Here is a 15,851-nt window from a genome sequence, read left to right on the forward strand (position 1 = left end):
GTTTGTTCCTTCTACGAGACTTCAAAACCAGATTACCATATTTTGGTTGGAGGTTTATCCTCTCTGCATCGTCGCCTACGTCAAGTTTGTAGCGCGAGGATCAGAGTCTGTCAAGAGACGAGCGGGTGCGCTGGAGTTTTGTTTTGTTTTTCCCCCAGAGACTGTTGAAATAAGCGAATATTGTGTAAAGAGGGAGTTGTGTCATCTCTTTTTTAACACCAGGCTGAGGATGCTTCTCAGGGATGCCCGGCCGTCTCCGTAGGCACCCGGATCCATCCTAGGGCAGGGGATAAAAAACCTGCATGAGCATCGTTTCACGGACAAGCCCTGCAATAGCGCCGCTGCTCTGCTTAAAATCCTCCTTTCCTGGAGGATTGCACCCAAAAAAAAATGGCATTTGTTAGCGTGGCCTGCGCCAAGGAGAGCGGCGGCGGTTTGCCTGGGGGAGGCTGCTCGCTTCCCACTTGCAAAGCTCGCCGTGAAACTTGGAAGCCGCGAGCGCGCGTTCAGCGCCGCGTGGGATGCGGCGGCTCTGGGAGCCGGCAGGAGTTGTGAAATGTTCAGAGCTTTATTTTTGACTCCGCCGTTCCCTGTGTATGTACATTAGGGAGAGGTTTTTTAAAAGGCAGCCTTCCCCTGGAGAAGCGCTGGGCTTCCCAATCTGGCACCCACGGGGCGCTGCCTCCCCGCAGCCGTCCAGGAACCAGCGCCTGTGCAGGCAGCCACTGAAAATAGCGAACCAAACCCAGCAGCCCCTCACACCTTGCATGCCCAGGGCTGTTTTTTCTTCAAGCTTTGCATCAGGACCTTCCCAAATACTCCTTAAGTTATTCCAAAGGGCTGCAGAGCATCCAGCCAGGACATCCCGGCAACCTGACAACAGCTACTTAATACGCACCGACGATGAATCATCCCTTACAGCCAATCGCCACTGCCTTTTTCCCTTTAATAGTCACAGTTTTAGCTCTGCAGAGGCCAAGATTAGGTTTGCTGGTGCCTCTATGAAGAGGGTTTATAGCTCGCTGGGTTTCGGCGGTGTCTTGCCGGAGCCCGGCATCCAGGTCGCTTGGCACAGCTGTGTTCCCTCCCCACCCTCCCTGAGCATCTTTCAGATGGCTTCGTTTTCCAGCCTTTCAGCTCCAATTAAAAACGCTGAGGGTTTTTTTGGTTTTTTTTTTTTTTTTAAACAAGGGGTTTGATGCTGCTATTCAGTGTAAATGGCTGGATTTCAATCAATTAAGGACTTGCCGGTAATTTGTTTGGGAAAACCCTTTTTCTGCCTCTTCAAAACAAACTTTGGCAATGCCCTCAGCAGAGCACCGTGCTCCGGTGCATCCATAAATGCAGGGAAAAATTGACAGCACTGAAGGATTGCATTTAAAATCCGGCTTGGAGCGCTCTGAGGGGCTGTGAAATAGGAAGCGGCCAGCCGTCCCTCCTCCTGCCCTAGGAATTTTTTCTCTAAATGGCAGAAATACAGCCCAAAAAGATGCATCGTGGCAGGAAGGTGGGAGGGGAGGAGCAGCAGCACGACCTAAATCTGGCTGCACATTGCCCGGGGGGCACAGGGAGCGAAGCGCAGACCAAATGGAGCGCGGCATTCGGGGGATTCCTCTTCCTTCACCGCCTTGGGCTTGGCTTTGTACTAGAGCTGGTTTTAGGAGATGAGGGATGCAGATCTGAGGCTCCTGGTCCCAGCTGGAGGCTAAGCCGGGGTGGAATAAGCCAGGAGAGGAGCCCCGAGGGGCTGCCTGCCCTCGCCTGCTCCCTGCAGCTCCAGGAGATGTAGCAGAGAGCTGGGAAGCAACGGGAAAACAAGCCTGGCTTGGTTTTCCCTACTCCAGCCGTCATCCTGGGAGCAGGGGATGCTCCATCTCGGAGGGAGCTCGTGCAGCCTTTTCCTGTCCTTACGCTGCAGCAATAACCTTCCAAGCCATGCAGCCTTTTCTCCTCCTGCTCCTGTTTTCCCCTGACCAAAAAGACAAACCCAAAAGGCTGTTGTTGGCGCCTGGGGGCTGTGAGCAGATTTGGGTCCCAGAGCTGGGAGGGGGCTGTTTTCCCTCCACCAACACGGCATCAGAGACTGTGGGGGGGACTCTGGGGCTCAGCCTGGCTCCCTTCCATATTCAGCTGCCTGATTTTTTTATGGAAGCGGTTGCTAATGGCCTCTACATTCATCATCTAATATTTTTTTTTAAAGCTCATTTTTGCAAACTAACCCTCTTGTTTTTTTGTTTGTTTCTTGTTTTTTTTTTTCCTTTCTCTTGTCTTCTCCGGTTTCCCTTCCCGTTACGGTAGACTGACCCTTGGTTATCGTTGCAGAACTACGGCAGCGGCATGAGACCTCCACCCAACTCCCTCGGTCCCGGCATGCCTGGAATTAACATGTAAGGCAAACCCCGTGCTGGGGATGTTTGGCCGCTGACTCGGGCTTTGTGGGACCGCACGGATAAAAACACAACTTTTTTTTTTTTTTCCCCCTGTTTAATTTTGACCCCAGGGGGCCGGGAGCTGGCAGACCGTGGCCGAACCCCAGCAGTGCTAACTCAGTGAGTACCACGTGGTCCCTGAAGCGAGAGCGGGGCTGGTCAGGGACCGTCCTGCAAATGAGGCCATTCCCTGTTAGCTGAATTCTGCTAACGAGAGGGTGTTCCCCGGCCTCTTGTTGAGGTGCTGTATCTAAAGCTTAAGCCCTGCTCCTGTGCTGCTCTCCCTGCAGTGGGGTGCAGCTGGTGGACCCTGGGACCCCTATCCTGGCCAGGCTGGGGGGGCAGTGGGGGCTCTTGGCTGTGCCCTGCTGAGGCGCAGCCCCGGTGCACCCCGTGTCTGAACCTGGCTCTCTTCTCTCTATAGATCCCATACTCTTCTTCATCGCCTGGTACATACGTGGTGAGTCCTCCTGCTCCAGCTGTCTGTCCTGTCGTTGGGCTGTGGAGGTGTTACGGCTCAGGGAGCTCACATGGTTTTGGGGGGGAATCGGTATGGCAGGCTGGGTTTGGGGGTGCAAGGTCCAGCTGGGGGAGGCGTTTGAAAACCTGGGGAGGTGGGCGATGCTCGTGTTTGCGTGGCTGACCCTCGCTTTGTCTCTCCGCAGGGTCCACCCGGCGGCGGCGGTCCTCCGGGGACGCCCATCATGCCCAGTCCTGCAGGTACGAGCCCCCTGAGCCCCCCCTCTGCGGGTCCAGCCCTCCTGGGCTCCTGCCCCTTCCCCTGCCAGGAACGCCCATCCTTGGGGCTGCGCCGCAGAGCATAGGCAACCCCTGCCCCACCAGTGGTAACCAATTTATGTAGCTTTTGCCTTTCTGGGGAGCGAGCGGCATGGACTGCTTGGATTTGGGATGGCGTTCGGGGATGTTTCTACATCCCCCTATGGATTTGGATGCTGTGGGGCTTGGGGAGGTGAGGAATGCTACAAAGTGGGGAATTACTTCCCCACGCTTCCCAGCTAGGAGCTGAATTATTTTTCACAGTTGAATTTCTGTGATTAAAAACTTTGTGGATCTTCATTAAATACAAATTAGCCAGAAAATGGTGGTACTTAGAGGGAATTTTAGGTGATAAAATACAAAAGAATGAGTTCAAGTGGCATGAGTTTGTTTTAATTAAGAAATGAATTAATCACCCGACTTACTGGGCTTCACTGTTCCACAGATTCAACAAATTCAAGTGACAACATCTACACAATGATTAATCCAGTACCGCCCGCAGGCAGTCGATCGAATGTAAGTCTGCTTTCTAATAATTTACATATCAGATACCATAACAAATCATAATTAACTTCATCAGTTGAGAGTAAAGCAGTTTAATTGATTTCAGCCATTTGTTACAAAACAGAAATAAAACAAACCATCAAAAAGCGATTAACTCTTCGGCAACTTTGTTAATTTTTTATGCTTATTAGAAAGCGGCAGTCCTGCTGCTCCGGCCAAGGTGGTGGCAGCTGTGTGCCCGGCGAGATGCTGTGTTTTGTGGGATACGGGCTGATTTAAATCTCATTAAATGCTGATTGGAGGGAGCCCTCTGCGCTGCCACAGGTCTGGGTCTGCCCGCACCCATCTGGCCAAATTTTCTAGGTGAACCCACAGGACCACCAGCCCCCAGACGTGCCCCGCAGCCTCAGGGGGTGGATGCGTCCCTCTTCTCGCCCCGCTCCAGAGAGATGGCTGGGGAGGGGACAGTCCCCAGGAGCTGCCGGGGCTGTGGCAGACGTGCCGGGGTGTTTTTTGTGGCTGATTTTGGTTTTGTCACCTTTTTTCTTCCACAGTTCCCGATGGGCCCCGGCTCTGATGGCCCCATGGGCGGCATGGGCGGCATGGAGCCCCATCACATGAACGGATCGTTAGGTGAGTGCTTGTGCAGGGCGGGGGCTGCAGATCGGGAAGCCCCACCGTGCCTTCGCTCCCCGGGGACGCTGGCGGAGCATCCCAGTGCCTGCTCCATCCCAGGGTCAGCCCCCAGTTTGGGCCAGTGCTCGAAGCAGAGCCTTTGGCTGGAAATCAGAAGAGGGACCCAGGGGGCGGGTAGCAGGGTACAGGGGCCATCGCTGCATGCTCAGTAAGGCTACTTTTCCTTTTGTCTGTCCCCCTGTGCAGGGTCAGGAGACATAGATGGACTTCCAAAAGTAAGTGAACTGCAGAGCGGGTGTGTGGGTCCCCCTTTTCTCAGCACTGGGGTGCCAGTGTGACCCCAAGGGATGGGGACACGTCGGGGGGACGTGACCGGGGCAGGTGGGGCTGCATCCTGCCCCCACAGTGTTTCGGGGGGGCACAGGGACCTGCTCACCACCTCCTCCCTCCCCCATCTCCCACAGAATTCTCCAAACAACATAAGTGGCATTAGCAATCCCCCGGGCACTCCAAGAGACGACGGGGAGCTGGGAGGCAACTTTCTCCATTCCTTCCAAAATGACAATGTGAGTGAGTGCCTCCCTGGGGACGGGGGGATGGTCCCTGGGGCGTCCCGTCACAGGGGCGGGTGGGTTTGGCAGTGCGTGCCTTTTGGACATGGGTTGTGCTGTGTGTGAGCTGCTCCGGGACAGAAAGCGGGGAGGAAGAAATACACTGGTGGGTGCAAGCCTGGGTCCTCGGCGGGATGGGGGTGTACCGAGGGAGGGGAGAGGATCCCACAGGATGGAGAGGAGCTGGTGCAGGTGCAGCCAGCTGGCCTGCCTGATTCAAGGTGCTGTGCATGGCTGCAGACATCCCTCCTCTTCTTCCTCTAATAGCAGCATATACACATGCGCATGCTAATTATTTGTTTTTAATTGCATCTCACCCCATACTGTTCTGATGGTTTTCTCCCCGGAAAAGCAAGTTACAGAGCAGACTATGCCCTGATAAATTCAAGTCTCCAGCATAGCCTCTCCTCCTGATTTATTAGATGCCATTAGGTTGCTGTAGAGTTGTCATCAGCCTCCTTTTTGCCACCCCGCTTCGGTGTCCAGGGGTCTGGCCTGCCTGGTTTCTCACCCTGGCTCTGTCTCTCTTTCAGTATTCCCCCAGCATGACGATGAGTGTGTGATTTCCCTCCCCCTCCTCCTCTCCAGGATCAAGAGAGTCAGCTGCCGTTCGGAGGTTCTCAACGAATTATGCAAGAAGAAGAAGAAGAAGAAGCTAGGTGTATGGGCAGGGAGACGTGTGGCGGGGGCCAAAACCCCAGGTTTAGTTTCATGCAATAAAAAGGCTGAACTTTTTATTCCATAAAACATGAAGGACAAAACTTAAAATATTTCAAGACATGACAAGACCCTTCTTTGTGCAGAAGGGTTTATATATGTACATGACACTTCTTTTTGGAAACAAACGGAAGCCTCTAGCACCCAACTCCGATCTCTTTGCTTTGTTCTTTTAAATAAAGACAGAAACCGAACCTGTTGTATGTTTGTGCCGTGCGACACCAGGAAGCTAGTCTAGATATGAAATCTCATGTTGTCTCTGTTGTAGTCATTTTTTTAAATAAACTGGACAGTTTACAATGGTGGTTTTCGTTCAGAAGGCCTGTTTTTTTTTTGGTTTTGGGGGTTTTTTTCCCTTCTATTTTTGGGGTTTTTTTGGTTCGTTTGCAGCACAACGCTTCCTCCTCCAGTTAACAAGATCTGCTTTGGGGAAGAGACTCCACCACCTCGTTATAAACTTGTTAACGCAGGTGACCCCTTCTAGGATCACATCCTCGAATGAATCGTGATCTTGCTCTCTGTGACTGTGGCATGCACTGTGTTAGTCTTACCCCCCACCCCCCTCTGAATACAAGAAGAAATCTCTGTCCCTCCCTTCCCCAGAGTCCTTCAGCTGGTTCACTGCAAAAACTGATTTTTTTAAATTTTTGGTTTTTTTAAATCCACTGAAAGAAAGGGTTAATCTGACCTGGGACTTTGAAACTGTGATCTCCAGCTAACTTTGGGGGTTTTTTTTGGGGGGGGGGTTATTTACTTTGGGGGATACGTTGGGGGGGGGGTTCTTTTCTTTAGAGATGTGCTCTTGTCAGGGTTTCACTTATCTATGATTTGGAACTGGATGGAGATATTTTTTAAGGAATTCTTGTTGTTAAAATGTAACCTTGCTATTCTGTAGGCTCGCTCTGTAATAAGAAAATAAAAATTAATGGCAAGCATCGAAGGCCCTTCCTTCTGGCGGGAGAGGAAGGGACGAGCCAAGGCGGCGGGTTGGGATCTCTGTACATGACACTACCCTGTAGTTTGGTCTTTGTTTTTCTCCAGCTCCCATTTCTGCTCCATGTATATCATATTCTGTAAAATATTCTCTCCCTTGGATTTGACCTTTGTGCCGATTATTGAAAGCATTGTATCTTGTTTCAGTGTTTTTTCTTACCTTGTAGTCTGGTTCGAAAATTACCGAGGGGAAAAAAAATAATTATTATACATTGTAGTTTGTGTACGATATTTGTTGATAATGTTTTATTAAAGGGATGTCTTTTTTCCGCACCCCTTCATTGAAATGTTTTTGGGGAACATTTGGCTTGTTTTTATTATTCTGACTGCAAGACATGAGATGACAAAACTTTTTTTTAGTGTGTAATACGAATTTTTTTTTTTTTAATGTTTGCCTTCTTTTTCCTAGGCATTTTAATTGTGCTTTACCTGTAGAAAGTCGCTGGGGAGGGAGGGCTGGGTGGGATGGGGGAGGTCTGAGGGTGTCAGTCTCATAGTTACAGTCAGGTTAATATTTTCCAGTTAACGCTGAGAAATAACCGAACGCAGATTTGTTGCATCGCAAATATACCCGGGGGCTCCCCAAGGGGTCAACTTTTTTTCCTTTTCCGCTTTACATCTTGTTCAGGTTTTTCTTTCTTTTTTGTTTTTTTCTTGTTCTGACGTGAGGAAGTGAAAGGACCGGTTTTAATGTATTTTAAAATGAATAGCTAAATTATTGTCTTCATTGGTATGGGATGGTTTTTTGAATGAAACGGTTCTCCCCCCTTCTCTCCCCCCCCATGCTGTAATAAATATCAACATAAACATTTGATTTCGGTGCTCTGCAGTTTGTTCCTGGCGTTTGATGCCAGACCTGGAGGGGGGGGTATTTTTTTGACCTTTATTTATCGAGGCCCAAACCCCAGGTTTGCGATGCGGGATCTGAGAGGTGGCCAGTGTTGGGGGGGGTCTGGCTGAGGCAAGGAAGGTGGACAGGGATTCGGCTCCTGGGGGGCTGGGAGAGTTTTGGTTTAATGATGCTTACTTGTTTTTTAGTTTATTTTGTTTAAGCATTTTGAAAATTAAGCTGTTAGCCTAAGAAAATGGTCATTCTTGCCCTGCACGGGGCTGAGGACGCTGTGCAGGACCCTTGACCTCCCCGCACCCAGCCTGCCTGGCTGCAGGCAGAGGGGGGACTTTCTGGGGTTAAAGGGGGGGGGGGGATTTTTTTGCACCCTGTCCCCCAGGGTTTCCCTGTTAGAGGCTGGAGGAGTTGGGATGCCAGCATGGTGATGGAGGCTGGTGTCCCATGCAGCAGGTTACAGGTCAGGGATGTCCCAGGAGAGGAGCTGGGTCCTGCACTGCTGGGAGGTAAGCAAGGGAGGGGAAGGGACACGAGTGTCATCTTCAAAAATATATATATACATACATAAGCTTGCAGTGGGGTGTGCTGAGCCCCTCCTCAGGCAAGGGCTGGCTGCAGTGCAGGGTGGGTGCATGCACCGTTGCAGGATCAAACTCAGCTCCAGGCTCTGAATCAGCTGCTGGAGATGGGGAAACCCGGGCGAGGCTGACCTGGCTCCCCAACAGGCAGCATCAGAGGCTGCTGCAGCATCTGGGAAGAGACTGGGGCTTTCTAGGTCTTTAGATGGGTGGTTGCAAGTGCCGGGTGCCTGAAACGCTCCCAGGAGCTGCTGTCTGAGACTTGTTCTCTGCCTTGGACTAGTTCAGGCAGGATATGGCTGGCTGCCATTGTGCAGCTCCTCTCCCTCCTTGCAGGAATGTTCAAGCGTGGGCTGTGGGCTTGGGGGGCTGCGGGCTCGGGGGGCTGTGAGCCATCCTGGAGCTGTCAGTCCTGGGGGACGCTCCCACCCAGCACCCGCAGCCAGGTCACTGCTGCAATTCCAGGAGTGAGTGCCACGTGCTCAGGGATGCTCACGCAGCAGAAGGGCAAGGAGGCTACGCGATGGGTGTCTGCTGGGTTTGGGAACCACCCAGAAAAATCATCCTGCCTGCAGAGCCCATTAGCTTGTAATTAACGGCGGGGCCGAGGAGCGGTGTGTGCTCGAACCCTGTGCAGGTTTGCCTCCAGGTGAACGCCACAGATGTCCTTGTGCAGGGTCCGCAGCCATGCCCCGATGTGGTTTTTTTGGTTCAGACGACCACGTCCTTCTGTGCTCTGCAGAAAGCAGTGTGCAAGCGTTGTCTGTCATTTGGAAATATGACCCCAGTGGTAATTAGTTGATGCTGATGAGGGCCTCCTGCCCTCCCAGCTCCCTAGGGCTGTTCCTGCCCTCACTGCCCAGCCAGGCCGTGCTTGGCTGTCCGTTGTGTTTTTATTGCGGGGCATTGAAAAGCCCTTCCCGTTGGTTCCTACTGGGTCACAGTCTAATTTTATTAAACACCAGCAAGAGAAACTGCCAAGTTCCCTCCTCTGAACGTCTCCTGAGCCCAACCTTAGGGATAATTGTCTCCCCCATTAGTTTTCATTAAATTAAATGTGGGAGGAGGATCTGAACAACCAGGAGCTCCAGTCTGAGCACAGCATGTACTTGCTGGCACAGTGAGCACAGCCCATGGAGTTGGATTTTGCACCGGGAGTGGTTCAATGAGAAGGTAGTGTGGAGTGGTGGAGCCTGGACAGCACACAGTGCACCATCCCCAGGGCAGGGCTGGGGGCCAGGCGCTGCGCCCCGGGCTGCAGAGCTCTCCTCTGAGCAGCCAGGCACCACCAGGCCTTGCCCTTGGACTCCTCCTGCCCTGTTCTCCCACGTTCTGCTTCCCTGGCTGCTGTTCATTAAAAGTTAATGCCTGGCTCTCAGTCCGCGCTGAGGTAATGCCATTCCTCTGCTGACAAGCCTTTATAACTTATTGATGCCAACCCAGATGTGCCTCTGTGACCCATCATCCCGCTCCCAGTCCCACCTCCCTCAACTGGGCTAATTCCAGCAGATCACACCGGAGGAATGAGCAGGTGAACCGAGCCACGTGCTTGGGAAGACCAGTGGGACAGCACCCACATGTACACGGCTGCCCGTGTACAGACCTCGCACCCACACCATGAGGGACTAAGCTGAGCATCCGTCCCAGGTGCCAAGCTGGGAGCCCTGCTCTGCCCGCCTCAAGTTCCCCTCCTGGACCTCAGAGGAGTTCACCCAGCCCTGGGATCAGCTGCTCCTTCCAGCAACACCCGAGCACTGCTTCCCCCTCACCACAGGCAGGATCAGCCATGCCCCAAGCAAACCAGGGACACGGTCTTGCATGTGTGTGTCATCCCCTCATCTCAAGTGGCTTCCTGATGCCTCTCGTAACCTGCTGACACCTCATTCCCCTCTGACTATCTCCTGTCTTACTGCTGCTGCCATTTTTCAAAATTGCCTGTGCTCTGCTTTCATCCATCTCTCCCTGCGCTCAAGCTTTGTCTCTGCTCACTCTTGGAGACAGGATTCCAGCTTCACTTAGTTTCTCCTCTCCTACTGCCTGTCCTAACAGAGATGTCTTTGTCGAGAGGCATCTAAAGGGACTTTGGCTCTTTCCCCTGTAGACCATCTTCACAGATTCCCACATCTAGTAGAAGCACAGGAGGTATTTCATTTCTCCACACCCCCTCTCCCTACCACATTTCCTTAGTGAAACCACTGCGCTCAGGAATGTTAACGCTGCCCTGCAGGGTTTCCTCCTTAAAACGGGTAATGACCCAAAGCTGGAAGGGTGAGGGGATGTCAAGAGTCTGAGGGCTGTTGCCTAGAGCTGTTCGGCAGGGTTGGTGGGACACAGCAGAGAGCCAACAGCCTGAGAAAGAAACACCTATCGCAACAGTCTCCACAGAGCACGAGGGTATTAAAATACATTCCTAAACAACTGGGTGCAAATTACAGCTCTGAGCAGATTTAAATCAATGAGCTGAATTAGGCATCCCTTGAGCAGATAGAATTAACATGATTTAGATCAATGCAACACTTCCTAGATTATTTCTCTTTCAAGCATTTTCTCCTATTGAGGGATTTGTTAATTTAACTTAGAGCCAATGCATCCCAATTTACCGGGTGCAACAGTTGATGTCAAATTTGACTAGTGAAAATCTGTTTTCTGAAACCTCCAGAGTAGAGCTGTCTGGTGGATTGAGACTGGAACACACAACTGGAGTGTTCATCCAGATGGTCAGAGAAGATCACAAAGCACAGACCAGTCTCTGACACAAGACACTGAAGCGAGATGAATTTCTTGGAAATATGCTCTTCCACACCTTAAAATAGCGCAGGCTGTCCTATTCCTTCCCATGTGCTGGAGGGTATCAGTGTAGAACTGCAAAACATTCTACATTTGGCTGGAGCTAATTTAGCTTTCATTTTACAAAAACCACACTAATCCCCCCATTTTAAAAAGAATACGCTTCCTGCTCAGTTAACTCTGTGTGGCAGGAAGAAATTTTTCCTTTGTATTTTTAGCAGCAAATACCAGCTACCAGGCACTAAAGTTTCACGCTACATTCTACACCACTTTCCCAAAATGGATAGGTCTCTTCGTCCAGGATTGGGGGATAAAAGAACTGCGGTTCTATAGATCCAACAAAGCAATCTCACCGATTAAGTGCTTTGGGAACTAAGCACAGGGCAGCACGACACATCCCAAAGCAGCCAGGAGTAAAACAAAGTAAAAGCCAGGCAGAATGAAAAAGGCTCATGTCTCAGGCTCCCCCCTTGACGCTTTGTAAGTCTCTTCCACACACATTGCATTCAGAGGTACTCAAAGCAACCTCGGAAAATAGGTTTGAGTCTAGCTCTGTGCAAAAGCACACCGAGAGCAGAACCTGCGCAGAAGAATAATGACTGGCTTATGTTCTTTCTAAGCAACGGTGGAAGAGTGCAGGAGGATGCATTTGATGACTCTCTCTAGCCTGAATCCAGAGGTGAGCCCCTAAAATGAAAGGGTTTCTTCACGCACAACTTAATTTAAAAAAAAATTTTTTACTTTCTGTAACAATATAATTTATTTTTGAAAGTAAATTAATCCACCTTTCTTTAATTACGTGAAGGTTCTGGCAAAGAGAAGCAGCAGGTACAGTTGGTGAAGTATTTTCATTTGAGCTGAATTTCACACAGTTCCATGCAGATACAGTGCCAGAAACTTCTTGAATGTGTCTGGCTGAAAGCCATATATTCCAGCGGGCTTCTGCAGAGAAAAGAGACATGGATGCTCAGTTTGCAGTGAAGTGATTAATGCAGACAAACAACAGCTTTAAATACGCTTGAATAAGACTTCAGACGTGGTAGCTTCCAAGTTGTGCTCTCCCTCCCTAGACGGGTTTGTCGGAGGGTACTTCGACTGGTATAAATCTCAAACGGCAGAACCCTTTGCCCGTCCAACCGCGACGCCCTCCCAGCGTAACCAGGGCTGACAGCACCATGCTCTGTTTACTCCACGGCGAAGCTGACAGTTGCACGTAAGCCCTTCCTTCATCAGAGCACGAGCTGATTTTAAACAAGCATATTATCAGACAGTAGATTACAGATGGGGATATCTTTATGTAGGAGTTCGCATTAAGCGTGGCATGTGGCTCGCACGCCACGCGGTACATCAGCACTACAAATACTCCCTGTCAGTAACACCAGCATAAGTAAGAGCGAGGCCAGTGCCTCTGTCAGGTCCCTTCAGCTGGTTTAAAACCCGCACTGCAGCTCTACGCCGGCTCCCAAAACTCCGGCAGAGGTGAAAGGGTAGGACTTCCAGGACCATTTCCCAAGTTTTGCTTACCGTAACAACTCTCTTCTTGACTTCTGGAATACACTGGGCTTTTTCATACAGGTTCTGATCAGAGTCGATCCAGACTAGATTTTTTATGCCATCATTAGAGACAAGGTCTGTTGTATTTAACTGGAACACCATGAACTGGAAGAGCTTGCCATCTGTGCCAACGCTTTGCACCACTACTGGCTGCTCCAAAACCTGGGGATCATTCTAGGAAAGAAGGGAGTGGGGGGGAGAATGTTTAAAAAGCCAGTCACCGCAGAAATTGTGTGAGTACTTGCTGATTCTGCATCTTCTACTTGGTTTAAAGCCAAGATTTTAATAAATGTATTGTTACCTTGCCCAGAAAATTACTCTAGTCAAACAAGTTCTGAATGTAGATTTTGTATTTTAATTAAAATTCTTCCTTCAGCCAGCAATGACGTATCAATTTACATACTGAGCTGTGGGATGGGTTAAGAGTTTTACAGTCGAACCTACTCCCTGGTTCCTACCCATTACCACGCCAACGCGTGTTACATCACGAACACGCTCACTGCTGAGCGGTGGCTTTCTGGATCAGCAGACACCAGTGACCATACCTGAAGGTTAAGAGTTAGACCTCTGGCCTGGGAAACTCAGATTTGAAAACTACTCTCATGTGCTGCGACAAGGGAATTTCACGACTCTTTCCACTAGCTGCAGCACTAGAGAAAGGAACAGAGGCCCAGGCAGTGAGCAGGAGTCTCCAGTACGTACCCCGTACAGCACCTTAGCCTTTGCCAGCGCATTGCCAAAAGCAAACATCAGCATTTTAGCACGAAGCTGTTCTGGTCTGAACCTGTTAGGACGAATGTTGGCCGATTCCAGGAAGAACAGAGTGTGAGGATGAGAGTACGGATAACCATCTCTAAAACCTAAACAGCAGATAAACATGTCAGAAATCGCTCAGTAAGAGACTACACAGCCAATGTTTCCTCCCATATCTTCAGGAACTGCTAATTTGCTGGGATTTAAGTTCTTCTCCACAGTCCTGCTTAGGCCACAACATACTTGCCACAGGTCTGGAGCACCTGCACTGCAAACCTTGTGCCCGGCTCCTCTGTTCCCTCATTCCCACACACTCCTTACCCACAGCCGTCTTGCAGAAGGGCAGGGACTCATGGTTAACCTGAACACTTAGTCTGTTATCAACGGCTAGATTTACCTGTATCGTTGAGCTCTTTGTACACATTCACTTCCTGAAGATCAATTGTAGGAGAAATGGGATAGAAGGTCTCCAGAACATATTCTTCACTGGCCAGGATCTCCTCCTTGGAAGCGACTGGTGGTATTGGGGCCATAGAGTTCAGAAGCATTCCATTCAGGCCACGGACCTGAAGGAGAATGGATTCTGGGAAGGGAAATTAGGCTGAAACACTGCTGAAATAAGATTAGGGGAAGATCTATGTTTCCTTTTGGGCAGCAGCATTCTAACAAGTCATTGTTCTGCAAGGCTCGCTCTCTCCCTATCACCTCCAAACTCATCTTAAATAGTACCTCAGCTGTAGGTTCTTCTAAAATACCAGTGGCAATTGCTGGCATTAATTTCTTAACTAAACATACTTAGAAAAACAACAGCACTGATTCTGGACACAAAAAAATAAACAATCAGTTCTAAGAAACTGCTTCTCTTCTCCCACCATCTTGTCAATATTGTCTTAACACCCTAACAGTCTCCTCAGGGTAAGTATCCTGCCATCATCAAAGGCTGCCCACGCTTACGGCACTATTTAAAACTGAAAGAATAACTTGGTTCCAGAAATTGTTTAATTTTCTCCAAGGCCTCAACCTTGAAGCTAGTGACTTTGTTACCCCTCTTATATTAATGAAAATAACTAAATGCTTCCACCATAGCAGCAACTAACCTCTTTCCCACGTAGCTGATATCCTGTAGTTTCTAGCCAACATTCTTTTAGACAGAGAAGGCCACTTCACAGATATTAACCGACATAAATGTATCAAGTCTTCAAACAGTACTGGGCTTTAGAATGAGAAAAAAAATAGTTATATAAAAAATGTGATCGTAATGGTGGGCAGATGCTTCTGGGACATGAATGCTGTAACACTGCTGTACGTAAAACACAGAATAGCATAATATTTCCAAACAGTTAACACAGATTTCAGATTAATATCCCACACACCAGTCCTGTTCCAAGTTGGCAGAGGTAATGCTTACCATTAGTTATTTTAAAAATTGGTATTCTGCATCAGCCAGAAGTAGATCTCAAATTGAAACACAGACTTTGGCCTGAAAGAAGCTTTAATGTAGAGTATGTGGTTACATGGGCTCTACTGTCAATATTCAGAATTGGGGGTGGGGGGGTGGGTGCTTTGGTGGTTGTTTTACAAGTTGACAACCTGATACAAAGAGTCTAACAGTTCTGCACTGTACATGAATCTCTTGACAGTAGATCTATGTATGAATTTTCTTTGTAGTGTTAAAAACTCTGGTTCTTAAGTTACCTGCTTGATGACCGGCTTATGCTAAAGCCATAACCACGCAGCAAAAGGATTTTCCCTACGACCGAAGACTTACCAATAACGTTCTCTCCTGGGAACAACTTCCACCGTGTCCCAGAACCGTGCGTGTGAGATCGCGTGCTTTACCCTCTCCTCGTGCTCCTCGAGCTGGTGAGCCAGGCTGTCAGCGATGCTCAGCACCGGCGGAGGTAAGCCTTCCACCAGCTTCGTCTTGGTGAGCCACCTCGCTTGACGAACTCCTTGAAACACAAAGAAAATACCTATTAGCGAGGCTGCCGCGCGGGCTGACAGCACGGTTTGTGCATGAAGCAGGGCGGGCTCTCCACCGTCTGTTTTTATACACTACGTGAGGAGAAACCTTGGCTGGAGGGGAAGGGCAAGTGCTTGAACAAGCTGCGCGGCCCGGGGCAGCGCTGGGGGGTGGTCCGGGCCGAGGAGGGCCCGGAGGCCCGCGGGAAGGGCCGCGGGGCCGGTACCTTCCAGCATGCGGACGCCTTGGTGGCAGATGTAGCAGCCGCGCTCCTTGTAGAGCGGCATGTCCTCGTAGCGCGGCCCCGGCGAGTGCCAAGGGTCGTGCCAGCCGCGGTCCCAGGGCGGGAAGCGCGGCCGGGCCAGGCCAGGTAGGAAGTGCTGCCGCCCGGCGTACGTGATGGTGTCCAGCTCCACCTGCTCCCGCACCGGCCGCCGCTCCACCACCCGGGCCAGCACCTCCGGCGGCGGCCCGCGGGTGGTCCAGGGCGTGCGCGGCAGCGGCCCGCGGTGACGAGGCGGCGCCGCACGGGTGAGGATGCCGCGGGTGAGGAGGCCGCGGTCCCGGGCCGCCGCCGCCATCACCCCCCCCGCCCGCCTCAGCGCCATCGGCCCCCCCGCCGCCATCACCCCGCTGCTGCCTCAGCACCCGCCCGCCGCCATCTTGGCGCGCGCGGCACGGCGGGAGCGCGGCAGGCGGGCC

At 50.8% G+C, this 15,851-nt stretch overlaps 2 protein-coding genes across 8 annotated transcripts in view; one reads left to right on the forward strand and one right to left on the reverse strand.

The window, feature by feature from the left end:
• Window positions 1–6,940, forward strand: part of SSBP3 (single stranded DNA binding protein 3) — a 55,854-nt gene extending 48,914 nt beyond the window's left edge. For 4 of the 7 annotated variants that reach the window (XM_074831967.1, XM_074831964.1, XM_074831969.1 and 1 more), the window contains 9 exons: window positions 2,299–2,387; window positions 2,501–2,549; window positions 2,854–2,889; window positions 3,095–3,149; window positions 3,652–3,722; window positions 4,265–4,343; window positions 4,593–4,621; window positions 4,811–4,912; window positions 5,491–6,940. In XM_074831967.1, the coding sequence (XP_074688068.1) occupies window positions 2,299–2,387; window positions 2,501–2,549; window positions 2,854–2,889; window positions 3,095–3,149; window positions 3,652–3,722; window positions 4,265–4,343; window positions 4,593–4,621; window positions 4,811–4,912; window positions 5,491–5,520 (540 nt within the window). In that variant the 3' untranslated portion in view covers window positions 5,521–6,940. The remainder of the gene's footprint in view (window positions 1–2,298; window positions 2,388–2,500; window positions 2,550–2,853; window positions 2,890–3,094; window positions 3,150–3,651; window positions 3,723–4,264; window positions 4,344–4,592; window positions 4,622–4,810; window positions 4,913–5,490) is intronic. The other 3 variants (XM_074831966.1, XM_074831968.1, XM_074831963.1) reach the window with 1 other exon arrangement.
• A 4,656-nt stretch (window positions 6,941–11,596) lies between these two features.
• On the reverse strand, window positions 11,597–15,790 carry MRPL37 (mitochondrial ribosomal protein L37). The gene is made up of 7 exons (XM_074831974.1): window positions 15,376–15,790; window positions 14,955–15,138; window positions 14,284–14,399; window positions 13,584–13,769; window positions 13,136–13,293; window positions 12,404–12,607; window positions 11,597–11,821 (listed from the first exon to the last, which is right to left on the reverse strand). Exons 1-7 carry the CDS (start codon window positions 15,773–15,775, stop codon window positions 11,744–11,746), a joined length of 1,326 nt encoding a protein of 441 aa, XP_074688075.1. The 5' UTR covers window positions 15,776–15,790; the 3' UTR covers window positions 11,597–11,743.
• Window positions 15,791–15,851: the final 61 nt, after the last annotated feature.

Source organism: Strix aluco, chromosome 8, assembly GCF_031877795.1.
Source record: "Strix aluco isolate bStrAlu1 chromosome 8, bStrAlu1.hap1, whole genome shotgun sequence".
In the NCBI taxonomy this organism is placed as follows: Eukaryota; Metazoa; Chordata; class Aves; order Strigiformes; family Strigidae; genus Strix; species Strix aluco.

Excerpts from the sequence above, each read along its gene's own strand:
- MRPL37 (XM_074831974.1), bottom strand. The coding sequence starts at position 15,775 with ATGGCGGCGGGGGGGCCGATGGCGCTGAGGCGGGCGGGGGGGGTGATG. Across the intron at positions 13,770-14,283 it reads ATCAGCTACGTGGGAAAGAG|AATCCATTCTCCTTCAGGTC; the intron begins GTTAGTTGCTGC and ends TTCCCTTCCCAG. Across the intron at positions 13,294-13,583 it reads CAAAGAGCTCAACGATACAG|GTTTTAGAGATGGTTATCCG; the intron begins GTAAATCTAGCC and ends TCTGCTGTTTAG.